The sequence below is a fragment of the Protopterus annectens genome, chromosome 2.part1 (genome assembly GCF_019279795.1).
Source record: "Protopterus annectens isolate FY-2018-M chromosome 2.part1, PAN1.0, whole genome shotgun sequence".
NCBI classification, from domain to species: Eukaryota; Metazoa; Chordata; order Ceratodontiformes; family Protopteridae; genus Protopterus; species Protopterus annectens.
The window spans coordinates 1,669,822,112-1,669,834,504 of record NC_056729.1 but is presented as its reverse complement, the minus strand read 5'-3'; the positions used below and the strand labels follow the sequence as shown (position 1 = coordinate 1,669,834,504).

At 41.0% G+C, this 12,393-nt stretch overlaps 1 protein-coding gene across 3 annotated transcripts in view; it reads left to right on the top strand.

The window, feature by feature from the left end:
- Positions 1-12,393, top strand: part of SAMD11 (sterile alpha motif domain containing 11) — a 1,263,018-nt gene that overhangs the window by 1,140,518 nt on the left and 110,107 nt on the right. For all 3 annotated transcript variants that reach the window (XM_044063099.1, XM_044063100.1, XM_044063101.1), the window contains exon 11: positions 7,675-7,799. In XM_044063099.1, coding sequence (XP_043919034.1) covers positions 7,675-7,799 — 125 coding nt within the window. The remainder of the gene's footprint in view (positions 1-7,674; positions 7,800-12,393) is intronic.

Below are 12,393 nucleotides of genomic sequence, written 5' to 3'. Positions count from 1 at the left end.
GCTTGGCTCGCAATAACATCAGATTCCTGGGTGCAGACAATAATTGCCAGAGGTTACTGCATTCCCTTCACTCTTTTCCCCAAACCCCAAAGGAAAATCCCCAATGTTCCACCCAGTCAAAGGGATCTAGCAGCACTAGAAGTTCAAAAGGTGCTTTTAAAAAAGAGTCATCCAACCAGTCCCACCAGACCATATGGGATCCAGATTCTACTCAAGGTTCTTTTTAGTGCCAAAAAAGACAGGGGACAGGGGGGCCAATCTTGGATCTCGCAGCCTATTGAACAAATTTGTGCAACAGACAACATTCTGGATGGTCACAGTTCAGTCTATCCTGCCCTTTCTAGAGAAGGATGATTGGATGTGTTCTTTAGATCTTCAGGATGTGTATTACCACATAGAGATGGACAAGTGCTCCAGAAGATATCTCCGCTTCTGGCTAGGAACCAGGCATTACCAATTTCGAGCACTGTCCTTCAGCCTCACCACATCCCCCAGGGTGTACACCAAATTCATGGCAGTCATAGCAGCTCACTTGAGACTACAGGGATTCCATGTGTTTGCATTTCTAGACGACTGGCTCCTCAAAGCCCCCTCAAGGCATTTACTGCTTTGCACCATAGACTTTGTTCTACATCTTGCTGAAACTTAAGACATTTCAGTCAACAAAGAAAAATCACAGCTGTCTCCTACACAGGATCTGGAATTTATCGGAGCAAGACTAATTAAAATACCCTGTGTGGCCTCCCTTCCTCATCACAGGTTGCTAAAGCTAAGATCGCAACTATGAATTATCCTCTCCCAACAAAAAGTTCCTGCTCGTCTGATAGTACAACTTCTTGAATCCATGGCAGCAACAATAACACTAGTTCCCCTAGTGAGGTATCACATGAGGCTGCTTCAATGACTCTTGCAATGGTCACTTCTGACACACCCCATGTCCGATCCAGTCTAGATAACAAATCTCTGCAAAAACGATTTATCTTGGTGGATGAAGCCAGAAGAAAATTTATAGAGTCATCCTTTTTACCCCTCTCAGCTCAAGGCTGTAGTGACCACAGATGCTTCCCAGATGGGGGGGCATTTTCTGGGAAAGACTGTCCAAGGAACTTGGTCCCCACAAGAGGCCAATTTTCACATCAGTGTCCTAGAACTGAGTGCAGTGCTTTTAACATTGCAAGTATTTCAGTCAGCCCTTCCTTCAGGGACAGTTGCTATCCAATTAGACAACATGTCCGTAGTCTGGTATATCAACAAACAGAGGGGAAAAGATCCTACCTCCTATGTTGGGAAACCCTAAGAGTTTGGCAATGGGCAATCGCCTCCAACTGCTTTCTGACAGCAATGCATATCCCAGGGAACTCCAACGTGATTGTGGACAAAACTAAGCAGGTGTACCCTTCTGCCTCATGAGTGGTCTGTCAATCTCAAAGTAGTGACAAAGTTCTTTCACTGATGGGGTCAGCTTTGCTGAGATCTGTTTGCCTCTCCCATAAACCACAAATGCAGCAGCTACTTTGCCCTAATTCCCCCTTGTTGAGAGTCCCAGAGAGATGCACTTCTTCATGACTGGCCCTCGGGACTTCTGTATGCCTTTCCCCCAATTCCGCTAATTCCCCAGTTGAGAAGCAAAGTGATTCTCATTGCACCTTATTGGCCCCTTCAAGTTTGGTTTCCCTTTCTTTGGCCTCACATGGTTCACTGCCCGTGGACTCTGAATCCAATTCCAGACCTGTTGTCTCACCCTAAGGGCTTGTTGCATCCCAGCCTTTAACATTTCAAGCTGATGGCTTGGTTTCTCCAATTCCAGTAATTGCCAGGCAAAACATCTTGTCCTCCCCAGTGCAGAAGGTACTTCTGGCTTCACATAAACAGTCCACCAGAAAAAATTACCTAAATAAATGAAAAAGATTCTCTATTTGGACATGTACAAACAGCACTGATCCTTCCTTGGCACCAGTTGATAAGGTCCTGGAATACTTGGCCACCTTATTTCAGTTGAGGCCCTCAAGTTCTACAATTAAGGTTCATCTAGCTGCCATTTCAAATTTTCATTATTTTGATGATCATTCCTTGATGTGTCGTCATCTATGCAAAGTTTTTTTTAAAGGCACTCAGCATTTAAAACTCCCTTTTCAAAGATCCGGTAGCACCTTGGGATTTGTCCTTAGTCTTACAATGCCTAGTTCATCAGCCCTTCGAGCCAGCAGCCACTTGGGACCTCAGGTTTTTATCTTGGAAGACCCTCTTCCTAGTGGCTGTCACGTCTGCTAGGAGAATTTCAGAGTTACAGGCTTTGTGTGTGAATCATCCTTATATAATCTTCCACAAAGAAAGACTATCACTCAGAACCAATCCCTCCTTCCTTCCAAAAGTTGTATCAGAGTCCAATGTCAACCAGACCGTAGACTTACCAGTCTTCTTTCCAAATTTGTCAAACAAAGGAGAGTACTGTTTGCATATGTTGGACATCCACAGACAATTTACTTGGACAGAATAAAATCCTCTAGAAAATCAGAACAACTATTTCTGTCCTTTTCAGGTACCAGATTGGGCAAACCTGTATCAAAGGTCACCTTGTCAAAAAGGTTAAGAGACTGCATTACTTTTATGTACAACCAGAATAAACTCAAACTACCAACAAAAGTTAGAACTCATTCTATAAGATCTGTTTCCACTTCAGCGGTCTTCCATTCCAGAGCTTCTATGGAAGATATATGCGCAACTGCAACTTGGGCTACTCCACATACCTTTATCACTCATTACAAATTAGACATGGTCTCCAGGGGAAGAGCATCCTTTGGCTCTATGGTTATTCTTCCTTAGGGACTCTGTCCCATCAGTCAAGAATGAATGAAGATTGACAACATCAGATAAAGAGGTTATGTTCGTATCAAAAGATTCCATTTGTGTTGTCGATCTTCATTCATTCTTAACATCCCACCCTCCTGCCCCCTCCGAGTCACCCCTGGAGGTTCAGAATTAGTCCTGGTGTTTTTTGTCATAGGGTTGTTCCTTAGACAGATCTTCATTTTTCTTAGTGGTAGGCAAACTCAATCTGAGGTAATGGGAAGAGAGGCAGTATGGGTAGAGCCTTAACTTGAGAGTTTTTGGCTGGCGCGAGCTTTGCACAATGGCCCAGTCCATGGTAAGAACATAACTTCTTTTTCTTTCAGTTCTTTTGCTTGTCTGTAGAAAGCTAGGACCACATATTCTGACCATGGATAAATATTTTTATTTTGTTCATATGCACCCAAAAGATTTTCCATGGCCTGCCCAGTCTCAAATATCAAGTCACAAAAAGTCTCTTTATTAATTAAAATGAATGCTCTTACCTCTTTTGCTGTAACACCCAGAGGTGCTACGACAGAGTCCCAACCCTCATACCTGTCTAACCTTTCTCTTTTTTACTACTCACATGTACTGTATACTTCTTTTTTGTTTATTTCTTATTTCTTCTTTTCTCCTCCCACAATTTGTGCATAAGTTTTTGTCTCTTGAACTTTTTCTGGCACAGTCTCTTCTTCTGTTTTTTCTTCATCTATTTTCTCTATTATGTCGCTCCATGAAATTGCAGCTCCACCTTCTGGCTCACTCTGGTTTACCATTTCTTCCAAATTATCATGCTGCACTCCCATCCCCTCCAATCAGAGAGTTGTAATTATGCATTTCTCAGAGGTAACTGTCTCTCCTTCAAACAATTTCCTCTGAAACTTTTCCTCTGAATCCATCTCTGTTACAGTTACACTCTTTTACCTTCAATGTCACTGTTTTTTCTGTACCCACAGCATCAGAAAAAACTTCTGGTAGTGATTCTACCATTTCAACTACATTTTCAGCAACTTTCACTTCATTTTCAGCCAAAGCTGAGTCAGCCATGTTTTCTCCCTGTTCCTCCTGGATGCCTCCATGCCTGGACAGGAAACCGGAATTCCGGATATGTAACCCACAAAACCTTCCCTCAACTACTAAGAGTAGGGGAAGTTCCCTGGTGCCCTGTCCAAATTTCCCCTAGTCAGTATGAATTCCATTTCAGGTCTCCCCCAAAAAGAGGACACTGGCCTAGTGGGACTAACCCAGTCACCAAGGAGTAAAATAAAATAAACATAAATAAAATAAGATGTAGAAAGGTTCATGCCAGTTGAGATACTATTGTGATACTAGTGTGACCAAGAGCAGCAAAGAAGTCACAGATCTAAGAATATTGTTGTGGTAACATCCAGACTGAATGCTAGTCCAAAGGCAAAAAAAATAATTTACCATGGTCATCTGACTTGGTGACAGCAGTCATATTCTGGAGGCTTTACCCAACTGTTCCAATTCTACATCCCACCCAAGTTATTCTATCTTCTATTGCTTAGCATTCCTCCTTGTCAAAAAAAAATGTAGATAAAAAATGTACCTTAAACCTAAATTAAATAAACAGTCAACCAAGAGATCCACTAGATTAGAGAGGATACAGGCACTACCCATTGTTCTTTTTAGTTTCCAAAAAGACAAAAGACTTTAGGCCTATACCAGATCTCAGTGGCCTGAATGTATTTCTTCCTGAAGAAAAAATTGTAGGTGATCACAATGCAGTCTGGCTTTCCCTGTCTGCCTGAGGGAGACTGTTTGTTCTCCTTAGACCTCTAAAATGTCTCCTTCACATAAAGATTATAAAGGAGTCAGGAGGTTTCTGTAGTTTTGGGTAGGAGCCACAAAGACACTGGAACACGGTCATGATATAATACCTTCTGTGGGCGCAATGTAGGTTTTGTGATTACTTGAGCTTTTGTGCTGGCATGAGCCCTTCATTGGGAGTTATAAACTGTGAAGAAGAAGGAATAGGAGCCAGTTATTAGTTCTGGGCTCTTCTATTTAGTCTCACCTCAGCCCAAGGATATTTACCAAATGTATGTTCATTGTTGCAGAAATCCCGATACTGTAAGTTGTTATGGTCTTTCCTTACCTGGATGACTGGCTATTGGCTACACTTTCTCTAGAGAAATTAGTGATAGCCCAGGAATCTTTTATCTAATCATTTTAATCCTTGGGAATTAAGACGAATGCTGTAATATCCCAATTGGAACCACTGCACACTTTTACATTCATTTGATGTAAGCTGGACACTCTTCCCTGAAGGCTCATCTACCCAACCCGTGATTCCTTACATTCAGCGGACAGTGGTACAGCTCCTTCAGTCTCGCACAGTCTCAGCAGCTGCTTGAATCAAAGTCTTAGACTTAATGGCAGCAGCAATTTACTTAGTGCTTCATGCAAAGTTTCACACGTGTGTTCTGCAGTGGAACTTAAAAGTGCAGTGGTCACAGTGCATTGATCTCTTGATCGATCCAACGAGAGTGCTGAGCACATTTTTGCTGGCAGATACAAGCTCCCAGCCTTACTCTGGACAATCTCTTTCACCTCCTCACTTCTGTAATGTCTGTCAGCACAGATGCCTCTCCCCTGGGGGTGAAGGGTTTTTTCAGGTACAGACCTGTAGGGTGCATGGTTAGGGTCAAAGTATGTTAATCTGAGCAAGTTACTTTAACCAGATACATGCTCTGCATCTGACTTGCACCTGAAAAAGCATTTTTGTGTAATAAGTTGTAATCTGGTTAAGAATCAGAAAAATAAAATAAAAAAAAAATGGAAGTGGTTGCAGTTCTGGGCCACCCATATTAAAAGTAACAATGTGGGTTGGGGCAAGTATCTGCCTGCAACTCAGGTTTAGTTAGTGGCGTAAGTGGTCAAAGGCTGGTGGAATATGGACTGAACAGAAAATATCCTCACCTCGTCTTTCGAGGAGGATATGAAGCGGTCCACGTTATGTTCTTCACTAACAGAGACTAGAGACATAGTCTCCGTAGAGTGTATGAGAAAGGCAGGCGTGAACTTGAACAATTCTTCATCTGCTTCAGAGGGGTGGTGCCACATTAAAGCTTCATAAAAAAATCTGACTTAACACTATGACAGGGCTCAGCTGCCAGACCACCTACCCTTATCCCACTGCTGATCACCCCAAGAATGGGATATTAGATGGCATTTTTTCCTCCTAGAAAGGTGGGACCTCCTTTTTATATAGTGATGTGTAGTTCAAGGTGCTAGCCTAGCACTGTTTGAGGAACAAGAGGGTCTACATATGGATCTGGTGTGATGGATGCTTTGAGATTTAGGTGCATCAGGGCAACAAAAGGTTGAAAAATATGTAACCTATGTTTTGTAGTTCCATATGTAACATTGTGACCAAAACTAGGTTGCAGAAGCTACAGAGATTAGACTGTGTAATGTGGAGCTTTAGTGAATGCGTGGGGCTGGGATAAGCCATTTTTCATTAAAAAAAAAAATGTCAGACTGACTAAAATGCCTGGGCTTGCTGTACAGTTGTGCATGCATGCTTATTTTTTTCTGTCATGGTATTGTACACATTAGAATAGTTTGTTTGCTCTGTGTAATGCTCCTTTTTATGTGGTTTATCTGGCAGAAGTGTTCATAGTTTGGACAGGCTGTGCAGTACAGAAATGAATATGTTATATTCTGTAATTTGTTTATTTATTGGTTGATTGACATTTGATTACTGGGAAAGTTAGACTGGGCAGAAACACATTTTTAGCAGAGGCCAAAATATTACAAAATTTAAGTGTACCAAGACCTCCTATGTCACTGTTGTGTACATGCAGTATGAGCCTTTATCTGATGAAAGCTGTCCCGTCTGTAGTGCTTATAGTCAGTTTACCTAGGTATATTCTTACTCGCCTTCTCCATTTTTCTGGGCCAGTTCTGTATATTTCAATCAAAATTTCTCTTATGATTTTGCAAGTGACCATTTGCATATATAGAAAGCTACATCACACAAAAATCTTATGCAGCTTTGAAAAATGTTTATACTATATAACTAACATTAGGAATACATTCTCAGCTAGAGCGTCTTGTGTGTGGAGACATGCGTGAATGGGCGTTCCTTCGTTGAAGGTTGTGCATCAGGGCCAGTAACTTGGCAAGTAAAAATCTACTGCCAATCATTAGCGGATTGGAGTTCTGCTGTGGCGACCCCTAACCGGGAAAAAAGCCTAAAGATACAACAACTAAATACCAAATATGTGCAATTTAACACAGCTGCTAAGGATCCAGTTTGTGTTTCATCACTTTCTGCCTCTCTTCTTCAAACACTGGCAGTTTTGTGGGGGTGGTGAGGTCAAACAGATTATCTCTCTTAAGGGACTGAAGCTGTATCCGCCTTCTTCACTTCACCTCTGACCCTGGCCGTGATTCAGATGATGTTCTCCTGTGTTAAATACGCAGACCATAAAATTTTGTTGTGCCACTCAGCCAGTATTTTAATTTGCAGGTTAAAAAATGTAATTTTGCAGCTAGATGTATGTATAGGTGTTAATTTTCACTGAATGTGTTTTTTTTTCTCTTCATTTTGTGGTTTGGACAGGGAATATTCTAATTTAGGGTTTATATGGAAGCTGAGTAATAGTAAACCTACTAGCTGTAGTGAAATTATATTTTTCCAAGTGACGGATCTTCAACAGGAAGAGACTTAAAGACTGCCTGTATTCACCACTTGTAGACACGTCATTAAGAATGGATATGGAGTGAGAGAAAAAGTTACTCAGACTGCAAGTTTTTGGTTTGTGCAGAATGCTAATTATTTGTTTCCTTCCTCCTCCTCCCCCCACCCCTGCATAGGCACAATGGGAGGTCTCTTTTTGGATGGAGAGGACAGCTCAACCGTAGAGGATATCAGCAAATGGACAGTTGAGGATGTGTGCAGCTTTGTAAGCAGTTTAACTGGCTGTGCAGAATACACTCAGGTAAGGCATTTAAAAAGCAGTGTATCTGCCGTTTGACAGCAAATTATTCAAGTTCATGATACCTATTGTGTCCTTTTTGCTTTCCATAGTTTGAAAAAAAATTCTGAGATTTTTTTTCCAGTTTATTTTCTTAAAATGTCTTTCTTTTTTCACTGTCAAGTATTGCAATAAGATCATATACTGTGGTCAAGGTCCAGCCTTAGGTTAAATGGTACTGTAGGTGAAAGGGCATCATGACACTCCCCACTGTCCCCCTACACATTCGTTAATGCCACCACCCGCTATTTCACCCTCTATCATTCCTATCCCCCTCAAAAAGAAAGATAGTCACCTTCTGTGTATCCCTCTAGTGATAGAATGGAGTGAAAGCACACAATGCCACAGTCATATATTTCATTTGACGCTTACTTTCTTACTCTCATACTATCTTATATGTCTACCCTCAAAAATCCCACCCCCTTCTCTTTAAATTTACTCTCAACATGTTGTACTTCTCTAATATAGCTTAAAATCTAATATACCTTTCATTCACCTCTTTTTACTCATCACTTCTTGCCTCCTATTCCCTACTTTTATACCTTGCTGTTTATGGCAGTCCTTTGACTGTTATCTTTTTTCTTTTTAAATCTAAATTGTTTTAAATAACTTTGTAACATACATTTTCTAATTTATCTATACTTCTAGTATGACGAAATTCTTTTATTTCCTAAACTGTATTTTATTGACCTTGTTTGTATGTAATCTACCTTATTTCGGGTCTATATTAGATGAACAAATGCTTAAAATGTCAAGTACGACATGCTCGACAGCTTTTAAGCAAACGTTCATCTAAGAGAAATCCCAGAGTATCGAAACAAGGAGTGTCGAAAAGTTATAGTTGGCCAGCCATCAGGAAGCCAACAGATGACGGCTGCAATGTACTGTATACCTTTACAACCTCTCTCCCCCCCCCAAAAAAAGAAGAAGAAAAAAAACAAATCGACAAACAAAATAAAGTGCCCCCACACCCCCCCTACTTAAATATATATACTCCGAGATTGCACCACAGTGGAGGACGGGTGAATGTCAAGACCGCACCACAGTGGAGGACTGTAAGAATGGCGAGACAGGGTGAACATTCTAACATCAGACGTTGGCTTCCTCACAGCTGGCCAACTGTAACTTTTCAAAACTCCTTGTTTCGACATTCTCGGGTTTTGCTTAGGTGAATGTTCGCTTAAAAGCTGTCGAGCATGTCGTACTCGACATTTTAAGCATTCATTCATCTAATAGGGAACCTTTATTTCTTCTACCATGATGTTTATATACTTTATTCTGGCTAATATTTGAATAAATAATAACTCTAATTACTGTTAATTTAGTAAACTTCTGTGGAGCCTATCTCCCCAGGCCTCCAGTAAAAAAGGGCTTTGCCTAGTCAGAGTTTCCCAGTAAAGAAACACAAAAAATTAAACACATATTCAGCATGCCTCCTCACCCTTTCCCCAAAAGACAGACATCTGCTTTGCACCACTCTGATGTCAGACTGGGACAAGACTGTAAAAACAAACAGAATACAGTAACATAGTTCAAGTTGTTCCTGTGAAAATTACATAACAGCATACATCCTTACCCCTAAACCCCCCTTGTAAGTAACCACTTGCATATGTGTCCGATGTTCAGTTGTGAGGAAAGTGAAAATAATAAAAACTGCACAATTGTATTCCAGCTTGGTGCTTCTAAACAGTACATTGCCCCTAGACAAGCTTTTCAAGCTTTTGTGACATCTTTGCACATCTATGAGTTTTGGGGGGGTTAGAAATAATGACTACACTGTCCACACTTCATACGCATATATATCAGCATTCTGTGTGTACCTCAGAGGGTTGATTGTAACAAAAAATTAAAGTAGTAACAACCACGCTGCCCCCCCCCCATACAAGTTGCAGTGATCTTTTGTATGTATCTCTAAACAGGATTTTTTTTTAGACTAGATGAGTTTGCAATGTTATGCATGTCCACAGATAACCATCTGTGAAATGACCATTTTCTTTGTAAACACGGACACAGTGACACTGCGCCGGAAAGCCCGGTCTGTCACAAGACTCACACTGCATGCTTACCTCCAGGCAAATTGGAGGAATGACATTTTACCTATGTCACGTGTTTGGGGTTTAGAGGAAACCCAAACACAAGGATAAACTCGTATAAATGCAGGAAGGGCATGCATACTCCACGCAGAAGAACCATATCCAGGAAATCAACCAAGGCTATGCCCAGTGAGACAGCAATATTGTTCACTGCACCACTTAACCAATGATCAGTTACTTTCACACACATTCTGCTCCTGTTGATCAGCAAAGTAGCCACATATCATGAGAATTGGTGATGCTTATGATGGAAAATGAGAGAAATAATGGCCAGCTTATCACTGCAACCCCACCACACACGTACATGCACAACACATACCAGTAGTGGTGATTTCTCTTCTGTCAAACACCAGTACTGGGAACTGAAGAGATAAACGGTGTTGATGCTGGGACCAAAGAAATTTCAGATACCACTGTATCTTTCTCATGTGCAGTCTTGCCAGGGGTACCATAAGAATCATAGGTTCATAGGTTCATACTAGGCTATCTGCCCTAGGGCATTTATAAGCCTAGCCAGAGTGTGTTTGGCTTTCACCACCCATTTTAAATTAATTTTGCTATGCCCTTTTTCGAGGTTAGTATACTGTGCCTCTGTCTATACAGTGACACAGAAGTGATACCCGGGATAAACCTACGATCCCCCATCCACTCATCAAGATTCCTCTTGAAGAGAGTCAATGAGGGACTCTGCCTAACCTGGAGTGGGATTTTATTCCAGAGTGAAGGGAGCCTCTGGGTTATGAATCTGTCCCTCCAGCATGTCCTATTTATTTCAGTGCTGAGGTTCAAGTGTCTCAAGCGCGTAGCTCGATGGGATTTGGATTTTCTGAGGTGCAGCATGTCCATTAATTCCGGGTTGGACATGGCTTTATACGTCAGACACAGATCGCCTCTGAGCAGGCGGTATGCCACTGAGTAGAGCTGGAGTTTCTTTAACCGGGCAGCATATGGCATCTGTTTGAGCCCTTTGATCCTCTTTGTGCGGTACTTTTGGGGTCTTTCCAGTTGCTGCAGGTGTCTGGTAAGGTACATCCCAAAAGGGGCATTGTACTCAATTATGGGCCTGATGAGGGATGAGTAAAGAGGCACGATGACCTCCACTGATCTAGATGTGAATCCCTTCATGATTAGGTGGGCTATATAAAATGTTTTTCTAACCACTTTGGCCACGTGGTTGTCAAATGAGAGATTGCTATCAACTTGGGTCCCCAGGTCCCTAATTACTTCTTCTGTACTTAACGGATTACCACCTATGTGGTAATTTGTGGGCACTTTGTTTTTGCCAAAGGGGATGACTATACACTTTTTGGCATTTAGCTTGAGGCCATGGCTCTGGCACCAGTTGTCTGTTTCTATGAGGCCCTTTTGGAGGATGCTTGTGTCGGCTGGAGAGTCAATTATAGCGCCCAGTTTGCAGTCATCTGCGAACTTGGTCAGCCACAGTCCTTCCGTGTTGGCCTGTACCTCCGAGAAATATATACCGAACAGGAGAGGTCCCAGGACTGAGCCTTGTGGGACGCCACTTTTAACTGGTTTGGAGTCTGACATGGCTCCAGCAATTCTAACCATGTGGGTTCTGTCCTTGAGCCAGTTTGCAACCCATACCAAAAAGGATGGTGGTAAATTAGTGCTCCAAAAACAGTAAAACAAAAGACTAGCACCAATGTTGCGAGTCCACGTACTCTTTTATTGTCGCAAAATAATATAAGGAGTTAAGCGCTTTCGTCAGTGAAACCTTGACTTCATCAGAAACAATTAAAAAGTCCCACAACACATTCTTAAATATCATAAAATATCCAATGATTGGTGAATGTCTGTCACAAGATCAAAGAGCTAATTTGAACAAAAACATTCTTAAAGAAAAACTTGTTCTAAGAAGCCAATGTAAAAATACAATTTCTAGTTGTTGAAAATTTCTCCCAACCCAAAATTAACATTTAAAATCTAAATAATACAACATTAAAGTCTTTACAAAAAATAAAACCATTAACACTATATACTTTTAATAAAGCTGTTAGTTAAAATAAAAACAATTTTTAAACAGCTTCTGCTTTTTCTTTTAAAATAGGGTGGATACTCAAGTAACCATTTAAACCAGGGAAAAGGTTTGCAGCCAACCTCAGTTGCCACATAAGCTCCTTTTTATATAATACATTCTGCCAGTCCCCTCCTCTAGCCTCTTGTTTTATGTAATCAAGTATTGCAAATCTATAACCTGTATAATGCTCACAAATAATACTATGCTTGTACAATGCATTAGTTTCTTTTTTATTTTTAATATCATACATATGTTCGTACATTCTAGTTTTAAGTGTTCTTTCAGTTTTTCCAATGTAGAACGAGTTACAGGTATTACACCTGGCTATGTACACTAGTCTACTGGAACAACAATTACCTTCCCTGAGGTAAACAACACTTTTCATTGTATTTTCCAAATGAATCACTGGATCTTGGAAAATATAACA